This window comes from Trichoplusia ni, chromosome 11 (assembly GCF_003590095.1).
Source record: "Trichoplusia ni isolate ovarian cell line Hi5 chromosome 11, tn1, whole genome shotgun sequence".
In the NCBI taxonomy this organism is placed as follows: Eukaryota; Metazoa; Arthropoda; class Insecta; order Lepidoptera; family Noctuidae; genus Trichoplusia; species Trichoplusia ni.
The window spans coordinates 13367321-13394394 of NC_039488.1; the positions used below are offsets into that span (position 1 = coordinate 13367321).

The window sequence follows — 27074 nt, forward strand, 5'->3', positions numbered from 1 at the left end:
ATTACCTTTTATCGATACTGGGAACGTCTCTGAAAAAGTAAATGTCAACTAAGTGTCAACGTCAGTTTCACATTTCACCTGTGTGTGCGGATTATGGATTCCGAAATATATTTGAAAAAAAAAGTATTTACGATCGTAACTAGGCCATGCTACATTTTCTTTAAGAAAAGTTATACTAAATAATAGTTAAAATACGTATTAGTGGTGTTAAACAGAGTTATGTACTTAATAGGTTAGGTTTTATTATTGGTTTTTTAAAATGTCTTTTCCGGGCGATAGTTTAATGGAAAACTATGGAAGTGTACGTGGCCGTGAATCCCAGAACCAGACAGTGCGGGAGGCCTATGAGGAAGGTAAGATTTATGTAACGTTATAACGATATATTTCTGTAATATTAGCAGCACATTGCGACCAGGTCCGGTATGTAAACTACTGCTAGATGATATTAAATTTTTAACATTACGTACCTATTGCAAATGTGGAGTGAGTCAGTTAGTTATTTACAAATCAATTATGGAAGTATCAATTATATTTGAAATTTTGTAGTTGATTTTTAAGGGCCTATATTTTTTTTGATCAAATTATTAAAATAAGGTGCAAGTAGGTACATGGCATGTGCTTAAACAATATAAAAAGACAAAATAACACATTAAATGAAAGCCAACCATGCTGGTTCACATTATTTTAACCTAAAATTTATCAACTATTGACATTATCCTTCAACACAAATTAAATATTTATAATAATTGCTATTAACATTTTAGCAAATGCTCCTATATTATATTTCAAGGAAATTATAGAGTATAGCATTGTAACTAAATTAAAATTATTTGTTTAAAGGAGGTTTTAATAAAATTACTTTAACGGACTTTGTCTAACATTCGCGTAAACCTAAGAGACTACTATGGGTACAGGAGGCTCACTTATTTATGGTCTAGTAGTCTAATTAGGGCATTAGACTAAAAAAGTGATTTGGTTCGCCAGAATCAGGCGAATGGACTACTATCAATTTTCAATATTTTAAGGGGCTGATTCGTCCGAGGCAAATTTTGTTATGTACTTTTCGCCCAAATACTATTCTATCTCAGAAAAAAATTAATAATACAGAGACAGTATTTGAGCTGATCACTCAATGAAGATATGTATTCCGTACATTGTGGCAACTGGTTACTGCAAAAGCATTAGCCCATGTACATTACTTACTGAAGCTGATTAAGTACTGAAGCTCATACTAATACGGCTTAGTAACAAAAAAAAATGCCTAACAGTATCATATTGATGATTTAATACATTATGGGTATCAAACCATAAACATAACTCATATTTTTGTATGTAATAACAGCATATCATATTCCTCAGAACTGCCATGTCGTTGAATTTTTATTCAAGGGCTCAATGAATAATATATTGTAAATATGTGTTTGCAAGAGTTATATTTACACAGATTTATTGTACCTGCCTACTTAATCATGCAGCTACAGGGTGTCACACAATAATTTGTCGCAAAGAAGAAAATATAAGCAGTAACTTCATACTAATACCTCTTGCTGAAATGGAGTGTTTCTTTTATTCCACAATTTTTTTTTAAATAAAGTGAACATTATTTATTAAAAAAAAAATAGATGCAGAGAAGCTTGGGCTACCACTGTGTTTAAAGCAAATTTATTCATAATCAATTTATTATATAATCAAACTTGTTCCTTACCAACAGACATAATATTCATGTGACTTTATTTGTGTACTTAGTTCTCAATTTTTTAATGAATTCTTTGATAATTATTTAAGTTGTTCAGACATGGCACAATGGCTAAATTATGTCTTTTGATAAACACTGTATTTCCTTGTCATGATACCACCGATGAATTTGTACTTTCAGTAATTTATTTTGTAGAGTGTAACCCAAATGTCCTACTGGTATATTGTAGCTGAGGTTATTGAGCTCTCGAAAATCACCTACAGGGTGTCCGGTTTTAGGGTGGCATTTTATTGTTACATATATTTTTTGGTATGTCATGAAGGTATGTAAAGAATGTTTTACTATCCACTCTACTGAAATATTAATACATGGGTATCTAAGACAGCTTGCCTGAGGAATTTGTATGTTGACCCAGAAATGTTGTAGTTTTATTTTTGTCTCATAAAAAGTCACTCTACTTTCACGTTATACAGAAATGTGCACCGAAAATATATTAACAGTATTTGGTTGTAAAATGTTCCCTTTATTTTTTTAAACTCACCAAAAGGTTTAAAACAAACAAGAAATAATAATTGAGGTTGGTAATGCGTATCTTACAAAACATCAGTGTTAGCCGCGAATATTTTGACAGGGGCAATGGTAGATTGTTTTAAAGTCGGATGACGTAAAATTTACGAAACGTATTTCCATTATACGAACTGTTTTCGTCATACTTACAATTAGACACAAAAATCTATAAAGCAAAAAGGCCATGCCTCCGTATGTAACATCGATGGTCTTACCTCCCGCTGATTATTCGTGGTACTTTATTTTTGCCATTTTTGGTGTCCAAAATTTGAAACACCCTATAGATACGCCTGACCCGCGGTCAACTATTTAGTATCAAATAAGGCCGAACATTCTGCACCAATTGAGTATGTGGTGTATTGATATCTTAATGTCTGCGCGATCAATTGACATACAATGCAGACCACACGATACCCTTACAAATGAATTAACAAAATGAATCTTAATGCCTTGGAAAAACGGCGCTGGTAATGTTTAGGTGTCTAACAATGAGCTGTGGTACACTGTACTGAATTGGTACCTCACATCTTTATTGGCAAGCCATCAGTCGGGAGTAGGTCCCTGTGGGGCGTAGTAGTGATCATGTGGTTTCTGATGTTGCTGTGTAAGTTCATTTAATCGTATTCTTGTATTTTCTGAAAGGTAAAAGGCCTTATTTGTTTTGTGAATATTAAATTTAGAAAATACGCCTATATCAAAGCGCTGCGTGGGTATACATCGGACTTTGACTGACCAAAAGAGTCCTTAACCTTTTTTGCCGAGGCTGGAATCGCAGGCTGGCTTAAGCATGAGTACTCTTGTATTTTGTTTTTTTTTAGGTCTTTTTACTGCCTATAATTTCTTCTCACAAGCCAGAAGGCAACTAATTTCTTTCAAGCACTTTGTTATACTAGATAGGCAAGAATCTATACCACGTTGCCTTAGGTACATTAAATTTAGTTTTAGTTTATGTAGGCTAATATTGTCATGAAATAATAGATTCATAGGCAACAAACGTGCAACGATGTTATTTTCTGACATTGTGCTAATTTATTTAATACAAATAATAATATTTTTTGGTACAATCGTCAACAAAGTCTATAGATATTGTGCTCTACTTATAAAGATATTAGATAATATTATAAAGTTAACCTTTGAAACGATCCCCACAAATAAATCCCTACTTCCCTACTAATCACTACTAATATTATAAATGCGAAAGTAACTCTGTCTGTCTATCTGTCTGTTACGCTTTCACGTCTAAACCACTGAACTGGTTTTAATGAAATTTCGTACAGAGATAGAGTTGACCTTGAGAAAGAACATAGGATAATTTTTATCCTGGACTTTTGGAGAGTTCTCTTGGAAACGCGATATAACCGACCTTGACGCGGGCGAAGCCACGGGCGAAAAGCTAGTAAATAATATATTTGCTGTAAGCGTGCTCTTCTGACTGCCATGTTTAGAACGTAAAAAAAGAAGCTATTTTCTCCAAAATGTACCTAAGCAAAGGCGGGCAAGTGCCTGGAGTCGATTTTACAACATTTCTTGCTTCCCGAAGTGAACGTAGGTCAGGTTTCAACAGGATATTCTCTGATCTAGTATAACATTTTTCACACGGATGTAGCATGAGAATCATCACCGTTCGAACACAAATATTGTTGTTTACAAGACTCTTCTTCGTAAAACATCGTTGTGCGCGATTGTATACCGAACACCTTTATGAGCACTTTGTACTTCCGCAAGCATCAGCATTTTACTCTGCGACTGTACAAGTCAAGGTGATTTCTAGTGGACTACTAGTGCTTGAACTAGATCAGTAATTGTTCTAATTTATATTAAAAGTCATAGAACAGACGAATAATAAAAAAAATACAAAAAATTGGAAGTTCTTACTTTTTTAGTAATGCATTTGTTACTGTGTTAAGTTTGTGTGGTTTTATGTGTGTCGTTTTTCTCCATATCAGTGCTATTAAAATCGATTGTATATTAATTAAAAACGCGGACATTTTTATTTTATTAGCTGTCCATAATGTCGCAAAAATTGTTCTCAACTGTGGCCCAAATAGCTCTTTATTAAACTTTCTGTAGTGGGCATAATTGATTGTAGTTTTTGTTGCTAACAGTTGTATCAGAGGAACATTAAATTAATGGCGACTTCAATGGGAAGCGTCGTTCTATTGACCTTAGGTACGTATCTCGATTTTATGGAGTTTATCTTGCGGGGAAGAGGCCGGAGCTGGATGCGAGCAAACGAAAAATTGGGCAGGCCTATGTCCAGCTGTGGACGAATATGGGCTGATGATAATCAGGCTACTCCTGACTCCACAATATAATTATTGATATTGTGGAGTACCCTGATGTGATTATTGCGGAACTGTTTGAAAGGGGGTGCCTTGATTTGCCAATCATCTATCTGTTGTTTTTAGTCAACCTCATGTTTCTCTTAATCTTTTTTTCAGTTGTTCGAATAGCTTTTATCACATTTAATGTGACTAGATTATTTTTCCTTTGAAACTATGCTTTGCGCTCTTACATGACTTGTGGATATACTCATTACTCACCGTCGAAAGATGATATTACCTTAGTTGTCATCACATCTGCAGGATATACCATCATTACTGAAAACCACTTTCTTTTCCGCAGGTGGCCTAAAAGCGGGTGCGTCACGAGTGGCCCGCCTCGCCTATGGGGTCCTCTCCCGGCGTAAAGCGGCCGAGGAGGGTGCAGCGCGCCTGGCGCGGGTGCTCTCGGCCCTCGACCTCACCGCGCTGGGCGTCGGCAGTACCCTCGGAGTCGGCGTCTACGTGCTAGCTGGTGACGTCGCCAAGAACTATGCGGGACCAGCTGTCATTTTATCCTTCCTGCTCGCAGCTGTTGCTAGCGTCTTTGCAGGTTAGTTTTTTTGGATATTAGTCTATATCTGTAATAAAATGTTTTTTGCCTATTGGTCTATCTATATCTGTGATAGAATGTTATATACCCCGATCCGTTTTTTAGGCAGGTGCTTCCAATTGTTAGTTTAGCTTGTTTGCTTATCGGTTTTTGTGTTTACTCATACGTATGTTGTATGTACGAGGTCATTAAGGCTTTTTTTTGAAACCTGCCGAACTATCTATTACCGATTAAAAAAAAAATGAAAATATTATCCCGGAAATTTCGAATAACGATAAGTCTGACTCCTTAAGGTATGACCGTATGACCAGTCAAACTCTCCAGTGAAAAAGATTTAAATATACAAGTATTTGTTTTTTTTTGCTATAAGCTTTTTTACAAATGTTTATCTCTAATTTCACCGCATTATTGGCAAACGATCGATAGATTACGTTTAATAGGAAACGGCTAGTAATTGTTATTAAAAGGGAACGACCGGTGCTCTTATCGCTTGCAACTACGACGTGCCAATACTCGTTTAAATAGAAAGGTGTATATTTAAAAGAAACAATAAGAATTAATATATGTGCAGCACAAGAGAAAAGTTAGAACTATTTGTTGGTTGGTCAATGGTCCATCGACGGTGTTTCCCAAATGCCGTTGATAGACGTGCTAAGATGAAGTATCTCAGGATGAGGCACTCGTCTGGCGCGGCTCGCCTCGTGCGGTCCCTGTCTACCTTCGACCTGACGGCGATAGGTGTCGGGAACATACTCGGTATACAAGTCTATGTACTGGTCGGTGAAGTGGCTAAATACTACGCAGGCCCGGCCGTAGTGGTGTCTTTCTGTCTGGCAGCTTTCGCTGTTATGCTCACCGGTGAGTTTTGTATTTATCACACTAATATTGTAAATGCGAAAGGGTGTACCTCTTTTACCTTTTTACTCCCAAAGTACTGGACAGATTGCGATAAAATCTGGTATGGAAGTACTGGGACTAGATGTTTCTCGGTGTCGTGGCTTCGCCCGCTTGGCTATGAGTTGTAGCAGCAAACTCAATACTCAATATTTGTATTGCACTCTATATGAAGAAAAAGTGTTACATAATATTAGTATAGTACACTATGGACCCTAAAGGGCCCTGAAGGGAACACCTTCAACTCATTACCATCCTTTAACGAAGTCGAATATGTGTAGCCTATGTGTTACTCCAACAAAATTTCATTGAAAGCGGTCCAACCGCATGCACAAACACAGTCACATAATTTTTCAATCATGATATTAGTGTGATATGTTATGGAGTATTCGCTTATCAAGCTTATCTTCACAACACAGTGACCGCCACTGTCAAAATGCCTTGAAAAAATTTTTTCGTGGTTGATATTATTATGTCCATGATAGATGTATTAATCGATTATGCCATAACTGTTTATGATACAAACGGCAATACAAGGAGCGACTGCCTATCTCACCTCATCAACCCAGTTACTTGTTCAACACGATACAATTAAGTAAATCTGGATCTCAATACACCTTGGACAGGCATTCATAAAAAATAAGAACACGGATGAAATATTACTAGACTTATTTCGTATCTTTTTCAGGTCGTTTTATTCAGAGTTCATTATCGTGCCGAACATAGAAAACTATTTAGTATCCTAATTAGAAATCTGTGTATTTGTATCGTTATCTGAACCATTTGAGTCAACGCATACTTGTTACGTCACCACATGAACCTTAGTGGCAGACCATTTACAAAACTTTACAAAAGAGAGTTGCGAAAATGAACCTTATTGCACTATAGTTAAAAATGATTTTTATTTAAGCATTTAAGGTATGGATGTTATGTGTGTCGCTATGTATTTATACAAGGAAAGTTATGAAATTATTTTTTTGTTATCACTTGATTAAACTGATATATTATCTTTGAAGGACTTTAACTAAGGCCTTGACATACAAAGCATTGACGCTATTCCGGATCAGTCTAGACTGTCTTGTTATTGAGCTGATATAATAGTTTAAGAAAAAAAAAGTAGGTAGAACTCTGCCTACCTCGGGTTTATGTATGATAAGATATTTGTTTGTGATTGTGTGTGTGTGTACGTATAGATACTGTGAAACTAAAATCCTTGCAAATAAATGTCATTGCAATTTAGCGTTTGACGTCGCGCGAGCGCCTGCTCATAATTTGCGAGCTACCTACAGCAGCTGTGCAGGTCCAAAAAATATTTTCTTTTTTTTATCTGAATACCTTCTTATTATGTTCGTTACCGTACCGTCGCTACTTTAAGCCATTGCACGTTGTTACAGTATTGAAGGATTTTTTTCTACAAGTAGATAACAGATTGCTAAATGTGGCACACGCTGTTTTTTTGGCTGCACAGATAGTCGACATGGCCGTTGGTCATGATGCCAAAACCCTGATAAGACATACGTTTGTGTGATCAAAATCCACGGATGCTTGCTCTAAGGCTGGGTGTCTTTGTGCATATGTATGCCACTAGAATCTATTCGTAATGTAATATTACTATATTTGTCGTTTATTCCAGGGTTATGTTACGCGGAGTTCGGCGCTCGTGTGCCCAAAGCGGGTTCCGCGTACGTGTACAGTTACGTGTGCGTCGGAGAGTTCATCGCCTTCATCATAGGATGGAACCTCATACTCGAGTATATTATTGGTAAGCCAAACGATCGTAACGCCTTGAAATACGATGGTAAATTAATAATAAAACGATATAGTCGAGATGGACTGTCGACACAGAGGGCTGTACAAATGGGACGAGGATAAATATGTTCGTCAATAATCTAATTTTTAGCTGTTCTTTCTTTTAGTATGATTTGTTATAGCGGCTGTAGTTAAAAATATTACATGGCGTCATGCCGTGTATTTCATCCGCACATGAAATACACTCTCGTGACAGACAATCAGACTTTCGAGCCTTAATGATAAGGTTCAGGTTGTTCCCATCTGGTACGGAACTCTAGAAAAAAACGTCTGTCATTTGAACATTAGTTTACCGAAGAGCGATCGCTCGACACTCAGACACATAAAAGTATCCTAATCTTGTCAAATTTTAATCCTTGAATCACTCTAAGACTGCGTTTCCCCCAATTCTGTGCTGACCGAGGCGAGGTAAATGAAACGATTCTATAATATTAGTTTTCTACAAGCACATCCCTCGCTATGCATACTCGCACTTATCTGGTGGAAACGCAGGCCTATCTTACACCCCATAGCCTCTCTGTTACTTGTGTACTATTATGAGTGGTATGTTACTAGGTGCGGCGTCAGTAGTGAAGGCCCTGAGTGAGTACCTGGACTCTCTCCTCAACAAGGCCATCTCGACACACCTGGAGGCCGCCATGCCGCTCGACACGCCGCACCTCGCGCGCTACCCGGACCTCTTTGCCTTCTCCGTCATCATGGCCTTCTCTGGTTAGTACTGTGGCTTGATAGCTTTATATTGTTAGCCAAGAAGATAAAGTTTTTAGCCTATCGTGGTCCACTATTGGACATAGGCTTTAAAGTTAAGTAATGCATTTCAAGTGAAAAAAAGTGCAAACAATTCGGAAATCGTGTCAAACGGCAAAGTAAATTGATTATGGCGTAAATTATATGTGACTAGCTGTCCCAGCCAACGTTGTTAAAACATTATTAACGAATGAAAACTGAAGTGCTCTTAGGGGTATAGAAAATATATGTTGCCCTATTCTCAGACCTACCCAATATGCTCATAAAATTTCATGAGAATCGGTTCAGCGGTTTAGGACGACTTCAATTTCGTAATGTTGATATTTGTTGTTTTAATCTACTTTTGCGCACATATTTGAAATGTCCATCTTTGATTCTAGTGGCGCTCGCGTTTGGTGTAAAGGAGTCGACGAAGTTCAATAACTTCTGCACCGGTGTCAACCTGTGTGTCGTGCTGTTCGTCATTATTTCTGGATCCTTCAAAGGTAACTTCATTTTTATGCTCGAAATTAATATTCTAAATATGTGCTAAATATTGCAAGCCTGAAATTTGTAGTTCTAGAATTTTATGTCTTGATGATGACTTACTATTTACTATACGACTATTAGTACTATGATACTATTACTATACTTATCAGATTTTGACTCCCTTAAAAGATTTTGGAAATTACATCTCCATTGAATTCTGTGTAAAAATGCACTTGCCTGTGCAGTCTTTATTTACATAAAACAGAATTTGCTCAGCAATAAAATATTTTTATACACTTTTTCTCCGTTTTACCATTTTCTTGTATCATTCCTTAACAGCTGACACGAAGAACTGGCGTATACCGGCGGAGGAAGTCCCCAAGTCTGAAAACAAAGACTTCGGAACGGGAGGGTTCGCGCCGTACGGACTCGCCGGCATCATCAAGGGAGCCGCCGTCTGCTTCTACGGGTTCATTGGTAAGGTCTTAGGCTAAAACGTAATGTGTTTCAATAGCATAAGGTTGATTTCGGCTTAATTTGTTTGTTGTCCGTTTTATTACGGGCCACTTTGTTTATCCGCGATGGACTCCTAAACTACTTTCCCGATTTCAATCAAATTTGCAAATTCAAAGCAGCTTGATCCAAATTGAATGATAGGATAGCTTACATCTTAATTTATAGTCGCAATATTTACCTTACTTACCACGCGACCGAAGTCGCGGGCTTCAGCTAGAATACAATAAAACAACAGTGTGCTAGACAGAAAAAATATTGTGAATAGTTTTCTTGACAATCAATAACAAGACCTATTTGGAAACTCGTATACACTAGAAAGTCCACTGGTACGCTTTTGTAAGGTCTATGTCTAAGCTATTTTCGTATCGTACATTTGACTATCAACATCACCTGTATCGAGCACAGAGGTATGACTATGCCGGCATAGGCTGTCTAAAGCCCACCATTACATTTTGAATTTTTAGTTTAGTAAGCTTTCTCGGTTCCCAGGGTTTGACTGCGTGGCGACAGCAGGTGAGGAGGCCCGCCGTCCCCAGAAGAGCATTCCGTTCGCAGTAGTGGCCTCGCTGCTGGTGGTGTTCCTGGCCTACTGCGGAGTGTCCTCAGTACTCACGCTCATGATGCCCTACTACATGCAGGTACATAGATATTCATCACTACGACCTAGTTACATAATAGAATCTGGTGTCCATATGGCAAAACGCAAAGGTTTTTTTTGAAGATCTAAAAATAAACTTAAAAACTACAACTTGAAGGTTCATAATTGTTTAACAAAAGTGGTAACAAAAAAACTTTGCATTCAAAGAATTATGCACTCTATGCCAACAGCTATAAAGTCAAAGTTAGGGAGGCTAGTACTAAGAAATCTTTGTACTACTGTATTGTTCTCTTGTTGACGTATATTTGATGTTACCCAGGACGAGAAGGCGCCCTTCCCGTTCGTGTACGACCAGCTGGGCTGGCCGTGGGCTAAGTATGCTGTCAGCGTTGGAGCCGTCTGCGCTCTTTGCTCTAGGTAAATATATCAACTTCACATTAGAATGTGCCTTTACAGGAAATTGATCTTTACCTTACAACATATAAAGTCTAAATTCCTTTGCCTAAAAAGAGTGCGGTTTTGTTTGTGAAATTGATCTCTAAGCCACATGTCATAAGGTTCAATTTCTCTTGTCTACAGTCTCCTGGGTGCGGTGTTCCCTCTCCCCCGCATCATCTACGCGATGTCATCAGACGGGCTTCTGTTCCGCTTCATGGGCCAGGTCAGCGAGAAGTACCAGACGCCGCTCATCGGGACCATGGTCGCTGGTCTCTTTACAGGTAACAGACAAACTAAATACTACATTACTTTTGCATTTCATGATCGTCTTAGCCTTTTCTCAACTATGTTGGGGTCGGCTTCCAGTCGAACCAGATTCAAATAATTACCAGTGTTTTACAAGGAGTGACCTTTCTGACCTCCTCAACCCATTTACCTAGGCAACACTTCTGCATTTCAAAATTCATTTTTTTTAAAGATATTTTATTTTTGTGTGTTTGCTTTAGGTACTCTGGCCATGATCTTCAGGCTGGAACAGCTCATCCACATGATGTCCATCGGAACTCTGCTGGCTTATTCCATGGTCGCTTCATGTGTTCTGTTATTACGGTAAGATTTGAAGTTATATTTTTTTATTACCTTTATAAGTACTAATTTGTTAAAATTTAGATTTTTGGAACTAGTTGTATGCCCCAGTGGTTGCCAAAGGTAGTCTGTTTAATATTACGACTATTAAGTGTATAACGACTATTCAGTAAGAGTATTGTTCCATTGATAATAATCATCCATAAAAATGTTTGTTATACTTTTATCCTTATTCCTACTATGGGAGATAATAGGGTAGCCGCTTTAACTTCTACTTAACTACGGCTCGAAGCCGCTACTGCGGAGCGGTTATACGTACTGGTGATGCTTAACACTTCTTAATATCAACGAGCGGCCCGAGGCTAATGGTGGGCGGGCGTTTGTGGAGCGGGCACAGGCCTTATGGAGTGCTAAGTTCTAAATATACAGGGTATAATCATAAGTTATTTTTCAACGCCGATATTTTTTGTATAAGTAGTATTTAATTGTGGTGTTATTTGGGCATACCTCGGCTCGTTGGATACAGCGATTACGAGGTTATATGTGCTGTAGTGTTTTAGCGTAAATTAGGCAGGGTTTACGCCCAGCTGTGGGCCTCGTTATGGTATAGTTACCGGCACGGGGTATCGCTTTGTGCATCGTTAAATAAAACGCCAATCAATTGAACTCGTCGTCTTGAGGTGCATGCAACTGCATCAAAGAACGAATCCCTTATGATGGCTATGACGTGATGCGTTGAGGGCGAGTCACTGCACTTTAGTTCGCCTCGTGCCACACTTTATACCGCAAAAGGGACACTTTATACCAAAAAACTAAAACCACACACCACGCACCAATGTTCCGTGCCGGTAGCTATATAGGTATATTATAGCTAGTGGTGTCCGCAGCTACGAGTCCCCGCAGGCGGGGCGCGGCGCGGAGCGGCTGCAGTGGTGCGCGCGCGCGGCGCTGCGCCAGCTCGTCAACGCGGAGCGCCACGCGCTGCCCACGCGGCTCAGCTCGCTCACCGTGTCCGTACTCGTCACGCTGTACGGTCAGTACTCACATTACTCGTAACGAGATTTAAATTAGGTAAAACTGCGTTCCTAAACTGCCATTATAGACGGCGGTAAAAAGGCTGCCAGGCTAAAATGGGATTGGGCGGGTCACGTTAGCCGCATGGACAGCGATCGTTGGGCCAAAGTCACCACACTATGGGAGCCAGCGGATGGGGAGGCCTAGGAAGCGGTGGCGAGACGACCTTAACGCTTACCGCGCGGGCTGGTTCCATGACGGCCAGAATAGAGAATCATGGAAGGATTTGGGGGAGGCCTTTGCCCAGCACTGGGCTTGATAGAAGACGAAAAAAATAGTTTAACCGATAATTTAGAACAACCGCCCAGAATGCGGCTTTCGCTTGATGTTCCTCTTGCAGCGCTGCTTATTTGGCAATATTATGCTTAAATGTAAAGGATCTGGCAATAAACCTAAAAAATCTTGCTTGTCAATGTTTTTTAAAGCCCAGTGAAGCAATATAGTATTTTGTATACAAAAACTGTTTTATCTGTTAGACAGGCTCCCGTAATCGAATAATAAAGGGGATACAGTGAAATAATATCTCGTGTGACGTCACTTACGAGTATTCTTTTTACTAGCCCCAATTACCGTACATTTCATCATCTTAACTGATTTTAATTCTTTACTTTTTAATAATGTTTTAAAATGAAGAATGTGTTCTAATTTTTTTAGAAATCTGTCTGTCGGACTGTACATATGTATATTATTATTGGATTTAATTAAAAACGTACCATGTGTCCCAGGCGTGTGGTGTTTCCTCCTGATGTGGAGTATCAACGAGTACGGGCCGCTGGTCCTGGCGGGACAGGCGCGCGCGCTGGCGCTGGTGGGGCTGGGGGCCGCGCTCGTCGTGTCCACGCTCGTCGCCATCTCCCGCCAGCCCGTGTCCGATAAGAAGCTGGCTTTCTCGGTGAGACATACACAATATTCAAATTTATTTCGGGTCGCTGAGCCAACGGAGTTAGAATGAACTTACTCCTTTGGCTCAACGACCCAAAATGTGCCTTGGACTCTGATACGAAAGAGCACCTCGTACCACCATATTTACGATTTAATTTAATATCTGGCAAAACAATGCTACACTCTGCTGCTTTATCAACGACTTAAAGAAAAAAGATCGCTCGCTCCCTCAACACTTGGAACCGAACCGATGATTGGTCTTTTTGCATTAACATGAAAAAGCTATCATTTTTTCCCATAGAAACTTCCTAAAATTTGGACCAGTAGTTTTTATTTAAAGTCAGTTGCATATTTTTGTTCTAAAAAAAATATCCTACTTACATTTAGGGTCGATGTTACGTAGGTATACTTAAAGTAATCAGCTTTAACATGTATGTTCTCCCAGGTACCGCTGGTCCCCTGGCTGCCCGGCATCAGCATCCTGATCAATGTGTACCTCATGCTGAACCTGGACTACATGACGTGGGTGCGGTTCGCCGTCTGGATCGCCGCCGGTAAGTCCTACCTTATTTATATCGTGTTAAGGTTTATCATAGAGTGGCAGTTGCGTCGGCAAGAATTTCAGAACTCTTATTTGAACGGCAATAAGATCTACATTGTAATAGCTTGTTTACCTTCTTCTTAAAATTTGGGCAGACATTTGTAAAGACCAACTCATACGATAAGTATTATTATAGTATTCGACGAAAGAAATCTGGTTATTTCGTTTGACAGATTTACAAAAAATGTGGATATGTACTATTTCTTGTACCTCGTAAACAAAAAATAAACGCGATACAGTTATTTAAAATGTCGTGTGACGTCACTTACCAGTATGATTTTTACTAGTAAGACCTAAGACTTAAGTGCTTTTTATCTTCTTTACTTTTTAATGATGATAAAACACAAAACCCTATCACTAATCGCGTTCACAGTTAGTAAACGTTCTTACTAATGTATTTTGTGACAAATAAAAGTGAAAATAACTTCGAAATAAAATGCCGTTATATAGCAGTATACTCCAAACAGGATTCTTAATGCTATACAAATATGCACCGAAACTTAAGGTAATACAGTTGAATTTCCATTGTTTTAGAAGCTAGGCAGATATCTAGACTTCAAAGCTACATAAAACACGTTGTAAAATACACATTTGGATAATCTATACTATACTATAAGTATAATCTATACTTCTATATAAAGCTGAAGAGTTTGTTTGTTTGTTTGAACGCGCTAATCTCAGGAACTACTGGTCCAAATTGAAAAAATCTTTTTGTGTTGAATAGACCATTCATCGAGGAAGGCGTTAGGCTATAAACCATCACGCTGCGACTAATACGAGCGAAGATACAATAGAAAATGTGAAAAAAACAGGGCAGGTATAAATAATTACTTATATCTTCTACCCACGGGGACGAAGTCGCGGGCAACAGTTAGTTAAAGAATATAAATTATGTCACGTTGTTTGTTCGCAAACAGTTTGATCAAATTTGAAAGATATAATTGTTTACATCTCAATTTACATATAGGAATAATATTTCTTATTGCAAATTATCTATTCTTTGACAGTCTCAATATTTTTTTATAGTTGGTTTAGGAACTTTTTCCTAATAATGTTATCTATTTCCTTTATCTTGCGGACAAAGTCGCGGGCATTGGGTGGTCGTAATGTATGTTAATTTAAACAAATGTAACAGGTAGTCAAACTCTTTCATATTTTAACATAAAATTAACATAACATTATGTTAATCTTCCTCATGACGGAATTTTGAATAGTCTTTGTTACGAGTCAATGAATTTTCGAAGCATGTGGCTTTTTAAAAAGTCAAGGATCAGTGGCTCTCTAAAAATACTAGATCTAATTTTCACGGAAATACTTTGCCTACCAAACAGCTTAAAGGGGTGAGGAAGACAGATGCCGCTCTTACTCTAAATCCTCCACGACGGTCTTTTTGGATCGGTTGTCAACGCGGAAATGGTTGGCTGGAGTAATCCGTTCCGTAGTATGTATGGTCATTGGTCAGTCATAAAATGATAACGTAGTTTACTAAAGAACTTACGAATTTGCCCGCTTCGCTCTACAGTAGCAAAGCGAATGGTGTAATTAGTAAACAGTGGGACAGGAGTTCTTAATCACGAGCTGACGAGGTGGCGATGAAGTCACGTCAGTTTATGTTTAAATATTGATGTGGGTTGTTAAACTATTTGGGCTAGCTCGAAAAATACGCATGAATAACTTGAAATAACTAGCTGTTGCCAACGGCTGCGCCCGCTACAATGCGCAAATGATCGCACGGGATTATAAAATCCCTATTGGAACAATATGTATTTATATATGTTCAAAACTCTCTGTGTGCCAAATTTTGTCCCAATATGTTCAATAGTTTTTGTGTGAAAGAATAACAAGCACCCATCTATACTTACAAATTTTCGCGATCACAATATTAGTAGGATTATGTATCTACCCTGCCTTATTTAAAACAGTATATTTTAAGGGTAGTAGGTAATTTTAAATAAGCACAGAATTCAAATTTTAGGTATAGGTATATCAAGTATTGTTAATTCTTCCTACATAGGAAGCATAAATCTCGACTCTGCGGTTGCTATAAGAATGTGCGCAGTTTGGTTTTTCAATACAGCAATTATTCTGGGTATTCAAAAGGCGGAAATATAATCAAAATAGAGGTTATTATTGAATTAATAATATTGCTTAAAGAACAAAACTTACAACAACCGATTTCCACTAGAAAATTACTGCCAATCGTGATGACATTGAAAATGACAGCAATTTGACGTTAAATTGAAAAACAATCAACAAAATCGGTTCATCCAGTCCTTTTTAAAGTGGTTGAAAATACACATAGACTTCAGTTAATAAAGAAAATACATATATACTTCCCTTCACTGGTAGACTAAATTAACCGCGACTTTCTAATAACTGGCTGTATAGGGATATAGGTAAATACAAACTAAATTGAGACTTATGAGAAACATAAACCTTCGTTTTTGTAGTCAGTGAAAAATATAATGAAAGAAAATCATTTAAATCGGATGAGACGTCTCGGTGTAATCGTTGTACATACGTACGAAAAACAACTACTACTTATCAGTTGTTAGGAGTTTCTCAATCACCCGTAGACCTAATTAGCGAGTTGCGAATGAAATAAATTAGTTACATTAAATTAAAATTAAATAAAAAATAAATCTTGAAAATTTATATTTTTAAGATGCTAAGTTTGAGCAAAGTAAGCTGAGAATAAAATAAGGTCATTATAACGGAATAAAAAAATTTTTTTTGTGTTCTAGAAACCGAAACCGAAATCTCGCGAGGTCAATAAGGCAAAGAAAAACAAAATTTTTGAATAACATACTATTTATAGATATTTTATTATAAAAAACACAATAAAATAGTTTATGCACACAAACATAAAAATGCGCTTACGAATAGTTGGATTATATTATAGGTAATACTAGCAGTTGCCCGCGACTTTGTCCGCGTGGTTAGAAGATATAAGTTATGATTTATACCTGCCCTATTTTTTCACATTTTCCATTGTATCTTCGCTCCTATTAGTCACAGCGTGATGGTATGTAGCCTATAACCTTCCTCGATGAATGGTCTATTCAACACAATTTTAGAATTTTTCAATTTGGACCAGTAGTTCCTGAGATTAGCACGTTCAAACAAACAAACTCTTCAGCTTTATATTAGTTAGTCGAATAAGGACAAAACCAACGTATCACATTAATCTTGACTAGTTTTTAACGATAATCTTATAATGAAGTTGTTTACATAATATTTAATGTCCGTCAGATTGAATTATGAATAATATTTGACACGTATTTATTTCTTTGATCCGCAAACAAAAATTACACGTAACGTCATTCCTTGGCAGAATTTTTACCACGCATTTATGTCACCACTCCTTCACTGTAAATCAGTATTTTCTTTATTTTGAGGTAAAGTAAAAAACACATAAAATTAATATCTTACAGAAGGATTTAATTTGTGTAATAATCTGAATTGATTTCACAAAAGTTATGTGACGAAAACTTCCGCTTGTTAATATGTGTTGTTCTAGTCTTTATTAGATCATTTTAAATATAATTCTGCATCTTAATGTCTTAATTAGGTCTCTAAAACACTTTTGATGTAAACAATTTTAGGCTTCCTGCATATAATATCAATAGCGTGTATATGTCTTAATTTTTTTATATCGAGTAAAAATGCCTGTTATAAAAAGCTTCTAGCCTAGCGAGAACCGTGGTCAATATAATAATGTTCAGTCACACTAGTTACTACTAGGTATACCTCGCTAACTTAACTTTCGCTAAATTATGCAGTATATATTTATGTCTATACTATGTGTGAAGTTGATGCTCTCGCATGATTTTACTCAGTCTTCTAGTCGTCTTTTAGTCAATCTATTAATAACCTACGTAAGGGTCGATTTATATCTGATGGAAAATGCGTCTTACATTATCAGTCGCGTAACGTCCTTACAACCTTCAACCTTCGCAACTATCATCTTCACAATCATCAACCAATGACGCATTTTCCATCAGGTATGTATCGACCCCAAGCTGACAGAAAGTGTCAAAAGATCAGTCCTCCCAATAAGTTTAGATCTCTGCCACTTTCACTATTGTCACTTTTGCTTTTAGTAGTACAGATACAGATAGTACCTAGGTACGTCAGATATTTGTTCACTTTTGGGGTTCATCACGAAGTTCGCAAAAAAATAAAATCGAATTTTGTCTTTGAAAACTATTGTTTCGGTCATAAAAGTCGTTAACATTTTTTAAAATAACGTTAATTTTTTAAATATATCTCTCGTACAAAACTATATCACGAATCTTTGTTATTTTGCGTTTTTTTGTTTTACTTATAAAATTTACATAACGCCGAAAATTAATCTTCGGCTTTAATAAATAAGAAGAAGTAATTAAGAGCTCAATTAAAATGTAAAATAAACCTCTTATCAGAGGTAAATCTGTAAAACCGCGTATGGAAATAATAATAAGACCTTACAAGTACATTTTTTGAATCTACCTTAATTATAAACGGGCGTTATCGACCTCGCCCTTGCCCGCGGAACCTGATGTAATTGACTCTACAAGACAAAACTTTAAAAGTCACGGCAACAAAATTGAAAGCTGAAATAAACTTACACATATTGTTGTCTCTTGCAATTATGCAGTTCATTTTCAACCTATCAATCTTAGTTCAAAATAACAGTCATTAGATACAGTCTCATTATTGCTCCGGTAGCGGTTATCACAGCACTCGACTGTCACGACTATCAAAAGCCCTTGAATTCTGTAAACACTTCACAACACAAAGTTCAATAACCTTCCTTCAATTATACTTATTTAAAATCTTGAATAACATTGGGAACATTGTCTTGTGGGTATTTCTCCCCCAAATGTAGTCAACGTGATTGAACTCCTCGTCGATCATCACCTTGTAGTCCACGACGTTCGGCAGACGCTTCCTCAGTAATGCGACATCTTTTAGCGTCGATATGTTGTCGTTCTTAGCGACGAAAAGCGCTATTTTCATAGTCACTCTACTCAAGTCATATTCTGGTGGTACGAGGCTGTTGTAAACGGCCATGTTTCTAATCGGACCGTAATCGTAGCGGACGAATTTCTTCTTGTGACTAATCTGCAGCAAGTGATTCAAGTTCATTCGGGAAGTTCCGGCCGGGAAATGGCCTAATATCACAGGGAAGAATTCCGGTTCGATTTCCTTAGCGTTGGAGCCAGTCAAAAGGAATAAACCATTTAGTAAACACGTCACATATCCATTGTTTTTTGGGTTGCACAGTTCGTTGACGATCGCTGTTGTTGCTGAGTTAGCACCTAACAACTCTTCTGTGCCTATTGCTTGTAGTAACGTGTTCAACACCGGTCCCGTTTTCAGGAGAGCAGACATAAAAGGTTTTGTATTATGTAAATAGCATATCGGCGATAACGATATTAATATTTTGACTTTATCGTTATATTCGGGCCTGGTTGAGCCTAAAACGTACATGGTCGTTGTCCCTTCCGAATATGCTATAACACTCAATCTCTTTTCACCAGTTATTCTTAAAACCAAGTCTATGGAAGCAGCTATGTCGTAAAATCCTATTTCGTGTGCACTGAACTGCCAGTACGCTCGGTCTGCGTCGGGGTCGAGGCTCGCGTGTCTGCGGGAGTATTTACTGCCGCGGAAGTTGGTGACCCACACGTCGTAGTTATCCCTCGCTAATGCGACGGCCAGCGAAGTGTTGCCCCGAACTACGAAGCTGTCCGCAGAGTCCACAGCACCATGTATGAACAGCACCGGTCGGGTCGGGTCCCCGGGGATGCGGAACATTTTCAAGATGTATCCTTCTTGAGATATGAAATCATACTCTTCTGTCTTCTGGCCATACTTGTTGGCGAGACCAGTAAAATTTAGTTTAGCATCTTCAGAGTAGTCTCTGGATGTGGACTGAGCGAGCACCTCACTTGCACTGATTAAGATTAAAAGCTTAAAAAATTGATTCATTTTTCCAGTTATCGAGTTGTGCCACGTCCAGTTTGTCGTTCCATAATAAGGTGAACTTGTATGTTTCTCGTCTTATATACGTTTAAACGTATTTTTTCATTGGATTTTGTTTATTTATCAACGTTTAGTCATAACAACAACATGGGTTTATAATGTCGTTTTTCGTGCGTAAAACATGTGTCAGTCTAGGATTATTAATGCAAACTTTTTAAATGTTGCTGTTTTTGCGATATTATGCGGAAGTGGTTGCTTTGGTTCCTGTTTTTTTTCTTTGAGGTATTTTCCATGTATTATGGTTTTAATCTGCTGAGAATGTAAACCTAGGACGTTGGTCTAGGAATCATTTATACGCGAAGTTGCTTGTCAAATTAATTTAATGCGTTAACTACTTAGGGAGTTCATTTTTATGTTTTTTTTTTATTGGCGGTTTTTGATATCATTTGTGACTTCAGGTTCTTTTTACTTCTACGCATTGATGCGGTTGCGTTTCCGGAACATACTACAAATAACTTTGGCTACTTTTTACACTGACCATAAAGGGAATGGTGAGGTTTTCAGGGTTAATGTGCGTTTAAGTGTGTATATGAGTTTTTTTTATACTACCATAACTATAATTTTCATTTAAATAACATCACTGCGAATTTTACTTGCTATAATTATTTTATAAAGCCTTTATATCATTTTTTTTTAATTTTGCGTGTTTTTAATCATTTGTTGTCTTGTGAATCGATTTAGACTACTTTCATTAATAACTTGGTAAAAAGATGGGTAAGAGAAAGTGATCTATTTTTAAGTTTGTCTACGAATTATATGGCAAAATTCACGATGGCAAAAAGGTCACAATTTTAGGATTTTACCAGCATTCATTAAAATAATATTAAGCTCTTCACAACTGACCTTATGTTATACGCTTCTGGTCGCGTTATTTAGGTTCCGAGGACAATAATTTGGGTTTTTTGCTCCGAAATTCTCAGTAACAGATCAGGGTTATACAAATGGCATATAGGTGCGCCCTTATTAATAACACAAACCATTAAACGAGAAATGCGTGAAATCTAAAAAAAGTTTAAATATAAATAGTATCTTTCCACCCTAAAAAATAACCACATATCCGCAATAAATTATTTCCAACGCATATTTTTTTTTAAATTCATTACTAAAATTACCTTTTAAATTAATTCTCGCGACTTTTACGTTATGTAATTTAGAATGATCTATAGTTCAAAACATTTACATTATTATCATATGCCGAATGTTAATAGCCATGCATGAATAAATATTAATAACAAAACAGATTTAAATAATTTAATAAATTATTATAATACTTTTGTTGTCATTATATAATTTATACAAATTAATAGAAAACTAGAAATATAACAAAAAATACCTGTTGTAACAAAGGCAGGCATATTCAGGCGTAAATGTCGCATGACAAAATATATTTTTATTAAATGACGTGAAGGTTTATAATATATGCCGCGCGGTCAATAAGGGGAAGCCTGACGAAATACGTAATAGACGTGTTTTTGAACAAAGGACGGGACGTTCTTCTGGCTCCTAAAGGTCGCAGCGTTCTATCAGAATTAGAAACAGTATTTTTTCCGCATTATACGTATTTAATTTGTATCTCCCACAGTTGATATTGGTAAGCTTTTCATACTTTCAGTGTAGCTGATCGATAAACGCCTAACAACATAATAATTATTCTACTTATATTTTTTTTCTGTTATATCTTGAGCCTGAGTATCGAATTAATAAGTCTAACTAAATGCTATGTGCGATTTTAAGACAAGAGGTATAGAACATGTTGAAAATGCAGTTCCTTTTTCATCATATTCAGCAATTAAACGTTAAATGTACAAATTAAATGAAATACTAAAGCGAAACACGTGACAATAGAAATAAAAAACGTAAATGTAAAAATGAAAGCCAAGTTCTATGCAAAATCGGAAATACTTATGTATTTATAAGAACAACACAATATTAACTCTATTTCTTTGCTTTTAATTTGAGGCCGAAATCAATTGCTGTTAGTTAAAAACCTTAAAGCCTTCATGACAACAGGAGTCAGGATATAACTATGCAATTATTATGTTTTCATAAACAACGGCACTCAACAAAGCAATGAACCAAAAGGCCAAAATCTGTGTAATTGAGGTGCTCGGCCAAGGTGTATAATTAAATAATATGTATACCTGTATTATTCCTATCAAATTAGCCGATTAATCTGTTACTTCATTAGTCAGGTATTGGAATCTATTGAGCCTTCAAGATCTCGATTAAAACATATCCGGATATATAAAAAAATAACCAATCAGTACTATTAATGTCGATTTGTTTGTAGTTAAATATAATATTCCACAAGTTTCACACCATGCCATCTAGCGTCAAACTAAACAAATCTTGCATTATTAGACCAAGACAACCGAAAAAAATACTTAATTATTTCCAAATACATAAATACATACTGCAGACAAATTACACAAAGACACAACAAAAGTGATCGTGCTCATCACACTAACATTTGTCCTGGGTTGGATCGAACCCACAACCTCCGGTATAACAGTCAGGGTAACTAACCACTAGACCAATTGGCCATTTTAAATTATTGTGTTTAATGTGCTCAGTAGTGTATTACTTGCACATAACAAGTTCTTTACTTCCTAGTGTAGTTATTATTTTAATGTTAACAGTTTTATTATATAGATTAACATAATTATAAAGATTGAAGAACTGTGTCTCAAGGTTGGTTATGAGTGTTTTATTACCTTGTTCAGACGTCACTTCAGTAATGTCCTTTAATAATCTTAAAATGTGTCTTTGAACTAGGCACATTTTAGACGCCTGCTATTTGCGGTTATTTAATAGTACACATCTGTTAAAATAAGGCTACTTTGTGGCTCAGTGCCAATGTTTAGTTATTTTTTGTAGATTTGTTAGTATTCAACGACTTTTGTTGCTCTGTACATGCAGAAAATGATTAACCTATAGCTGTAATAGCGAAAAAAACAAACTTCTATGGTATCTCATTGACTGCATGTTATAAGGGTCGTCGCACAAGGCCCACCGGCCACAAGTACAAAACGCCGCTACAAGCATATTTACTGTAGTTTATAGGGACTCGACGCATAAAGTTGAAGCTAGCACTGCTCGCTTTTCTATATAAACTGCGTAAAAGTCCAGGAAATATGCTAGTAGTATTGTGGCCCGTGTGCCCTAAAGTGTAAATGACTGTACTAAAGTCAAACATAATTAACTTAATGTATATTTTGGTCCAGGTCTCCTGATCTACGCGACATACGGCGCGTGGCACAGCTCGGAGCGGCGCCGCAAGCCGGACGGCGTGCCCATGGCGGAGCTGCACAGCGACAGCCAGACCGCGCTGCTCAACAACGGCCTGACGCACGCGCTCGGCTGACACCCGGCCCGCTGCGACAACCCACAGGACAGGGTTGTCAGCCCCACTAGTACTGTCGTCTCTTTTATATCTAGTATTTGAGGACATACACGTACGAGTATTCAAAAACAAATTAACGATACTTTCTTAAATCTGTCGCTACTTAACTCTTGTAATGCTGGGGCCACACTAAAGAGAAATTCTGGATGTTAACCGTAAGTGTGTAGCCAAGACGTAACGCGATAATTTAAAAATTTAACATTTTACCGTTTAGCGTTAGGCGATAGCTCAAGTGGCGGTACGTCGAAAAATTTACGAAAAAATTATTGCGCTAGTTTGCATTGACTTGAGCCACTAGTGTGGCCCCAGCATAACAGAAATCAAGGTACTGATTACTGACAACATTTAGTAGTGTTAATATTTCAGTATTCCATAGGTCCGTATCAATTTATGATATAATCTGATTTTTTGCATTTTTGTATGGTACTTAATACTGATACTTAGGCCAGGTCTTTGTCATAATCTGACAGGTCGATGAATGTTTTATAATCGTTCAAGATATTGATCCATAAAATTGAATGAAGTTATAAAAAAGTCTACTGCCTTGTAGATGGATTTCCGCGTAAACATTGAACTCAAAATATTCGAGCCTACTATCTATTGTGGAATAATACTTCCTTGTAGTTTATATTCTTGCCTACCGACTGACAATAACACTTTTTATAATACTGACATTTTTCACATACACATCAAATTTTAAAAAGCGAAATTTCGGGCTGGGTGTTATTATGCATGTGACTTGAATGATTGTGAAATCAACCCAACACAAGAACTAAATACCTAAGGGAGGAAGTCGTTATAAAAAAAACAAGAACGTAAGTAACTAGATTGATTTTTGTTAATGTTGTGCGTTATATAACTTATATGCTATGTGCTATTTATTTCGTGTAGTAGAGATTACACAACTATATGGTACATAGTATTACTAATCGATTTTAGGATAAGCTTTTAAGTTCTCGTAGTGAAATTAATACATTTTCGTACGTATTGTGCAGTGGTATAGAAAGTCTCATTGCTAAGTGTTCGATCCCTGCTTGCAACAAATCTTAATACACGATTATGTACGTCAAACATTATTGTAAGTTTAGCTCGACTAGCTTGCTCCAAATTTGTGTATAATTTGAAAATGTCATATAAATTATTTTCGTAATTCCCTATACAGCAAAATAATGTCGCAAGTAAAAAAGTCCTATATCCCACTATCCCATATGGCCTAAGACGTTAAAAGCTTTGAGTCGAATTAGTAAACGTATGTTTAAATTATTGCATAACACCTACGAATGTACTTACAATGATTGCATTTTTTGAAATTCAAGTTAATTATTAAGTTTAAGAGGTATAGTACATATTTATCTTTTAAAGTACATATTGACGTACCCTGGTTTAAAGTATCATTCGAGTGCTGTGATTGGCTTTTAGAATCACATAAGTTGACAGATGTATGTTTTTTTTATGAAATTTTCCCATTGTATTTTGTATTTTGAAGACTACAGTTGTTTGCTTGTCAGTGTCAACGACAAACAATAATCGACCTTACTGCTCCGAAATAAGGGTTTATTTCGTACAAAGATTAATGGCTTTTATCTTGGCTTTAGTAAATATAATTGTTTTTTAAACATTGTAGTTAAAGAGCAAAGATATTGAAGTTTATTTAAAGTTGAAGGCAAAACACTTACTTATTAAGGTCAAAGTTAATTTTTAACCAAAAGGCTTGGTTTTATCTTGTTAATCTACTTACATTTAAGTATTATTGAAAATAAACCGCTTAGTAGCTATAAATCTGACTAAATTAAATTACATTTACTGGAATATCAAAACTAATTAAATATTATAACTTATTTAATCTGTGTGAAAATATTTCATATATTTATACTTATGTATTTTAAACTATATTTTTAGTGTGTAAGAATAAAATTATTAATGCTTTTGTAAAGCCTTAAGGAATATCAAAGAGCTTTTGAGTGCGAGAATCACTCTACATATTTGCTAAGAAAAGCTTATATTATATAGCCTAAATTTTCTTCAATAAAAGGCATTTTTATGAAAATTTTGAAAAAAATAATAATTTGAGAATGTTAAAAAAGTTACATATTATAAAGTGGTTGTGTATTCATAGGCAAGTCAATACAAATTTCTATAACTCGATCAGTCTCAGATCGAATACTAACTCGAATATGTCCATACATATATGAAACACAAGGCACTCGTAAGACTAATAATCGGCTATTGGAGACTTGAATTGAAACATGTACGAATCATCTTATATCACATGCTTTGCACGCTTGTCTGAGATGCTTCAATTAATAAATTAAGACCAATTGATGCTTGAATCATTTTTTTATTAGATCGGATGATTAAATGTTGTAAATCGATTGATTCGAATTCAAAATTATTGTGTGATCAGTTAAGAAAAATATGTTTTATGATTTTTGAACTGTGGTAAAGATTTCCAATAATTGTTAATGCATATAAGCAGATCGCAGTGTTTATTGAACAAGTATTAAACATCAACAGTATAAAAAGCGATAAATATAATAAATTACGACAAAATTATATTAGTTGGTGACGTAAATCGGAACTAAAATTTGGTAGAACATATTTGACAGTTTTTGAAGTAATGACTGCGCTACTAGCGCCACTGATGATATATGAGTTTGTATTACATAACATTTCTAATAACCGTACTGTTGATTTAACATTACCTTAATGCTTGTGTAAACCAGTTAACGTCAATATAAAAACTTATTTAGATAACGCGAGAAATAACGTGCAATTTGCAATACACTGCGTAGCTACACAGGTCTAGTATCAAAAGTAATACACCATCGTCGGCAATGTATTGCATCCTTCACGATATTACACGCACCGTCTAATTTAGATTTAATAATAACTACAATTCAACCCAGATTAAATGAATCTCTACCTACTTAGCTAGGTGACTAGGTTCCTAACGTATTGCGCCAAAGTATTTTATTTTAATTTCTATTAAGTTTTATTTTTTTAAATATTGTTTCGTATAATCGTGTTTGTTTTATAATACTCCTTAACTTTTTTTCTCGTAGTTTTGTGTTTAGCAAGGGAATGGAAAATAATCATGTAAGATTTTTAATATTACTATTAAATCAATGCATTTGTTTCTGGTACGATCGATATTGTTCGTTATATTGTTTATTTGATTATGATAAGATTGTTTTAAATTTAATTAGCGGTTAGAACTGTAGAAAATGTTAGGTACTTAATACTTTGGCTGTGAAACAGCAAGCTGACTAATGTATCAGTGAATTGTGAAATAGAGTATTAATAAAATTAAACCTTTGTTTTATTGAAAATGTTCCATAAATATCAAAAACTGCTGCACATTCATTATTTTTTTAATGTTGGCGGCTTATTTTTCATTAAAATGAAATTAGAATTAAAACTCTAAGGAGTAAGTAATTTACAGAACCTGAAGGTACAAGCAATATATATCTATAAATAAGAATTACAAAACCAAGTTGTAACCATTTAATCGTTCTCTCAAATAATAATAAAATCGACTCATTCAAAATCACAGTTTGTTAATGCTTAAAATTACGTATTAAATCTAATAAGTTAACTTTATAAATTCATTTTGGCTACATATAAACATTGATAAATTCAATTTGTAATTCTCACGATGAATCTTTACATTGCATTTATTTTTGAATACACCTCATTGGTTGATAGAAAATTCTCTAAGATTTCTAAAAAATCTTAATTAACTACATGCATAATATACGTCAATGTTATATTCGTAAGGAATTTCCTTTATGACATGATTATATCTCGCTAGTTGTTCTACTAGCGACTAGTGACAACTTGACTAGTTTAGGAATAGGATTACCCGTTTCCGCAACTAGTCGGGTGCGAGTTT

The 27074-nt window shown here is 36.2% G+C and overlaps 2 protein-coding genes across 2 annotated transcripts; one reads left to right on the forward strand and one right to left on the reverse strand.

Moving 5' to 3' along the window:
- Nucleotides 1–26493, forward strand: LOC113498606 (cationic amino acid transporter 2-like). Its single transcript, XM_026878683.1, has 14 exons — nt 1–353; nt 4889–5137; nt 7665–7793; nt 8396–8551; nt 8968–9072; nt 9395–9532; nt 10061–10209; nt 10489–10586; nt 10749–10888; nt 11114–11216; nt 12080–12225; nt 12992–13158; nt 13594–13702; nt 23004–26493. Exons 1-14 carry the CDS (start codon nt 260–262, stop codon nt 23141–23143), a joined length of 1923 nt encoding a protein of 640 aa, XP_026734484.1. The 5' UTR covers nt 1–259; the 3' UTR covers nt 23144–26493.
- On the reverse strand, nt 17167–20036 carry LOC113498607 (lipase 1-like). The gene has a single exon (XM_026878684.1). The coding sequence runs from the start codon at nt 19723–19725 to the stop codon at nt 18547–18549; it is 1179 nt and encodes a 392-aa protein (XP_026734485.1). The 5' UTR covers nt 19726–20036; the 3' UTR covers nt 17167–18546.
- Nucleotides 26494–27074: the final 581 nt, after the last annotated feature.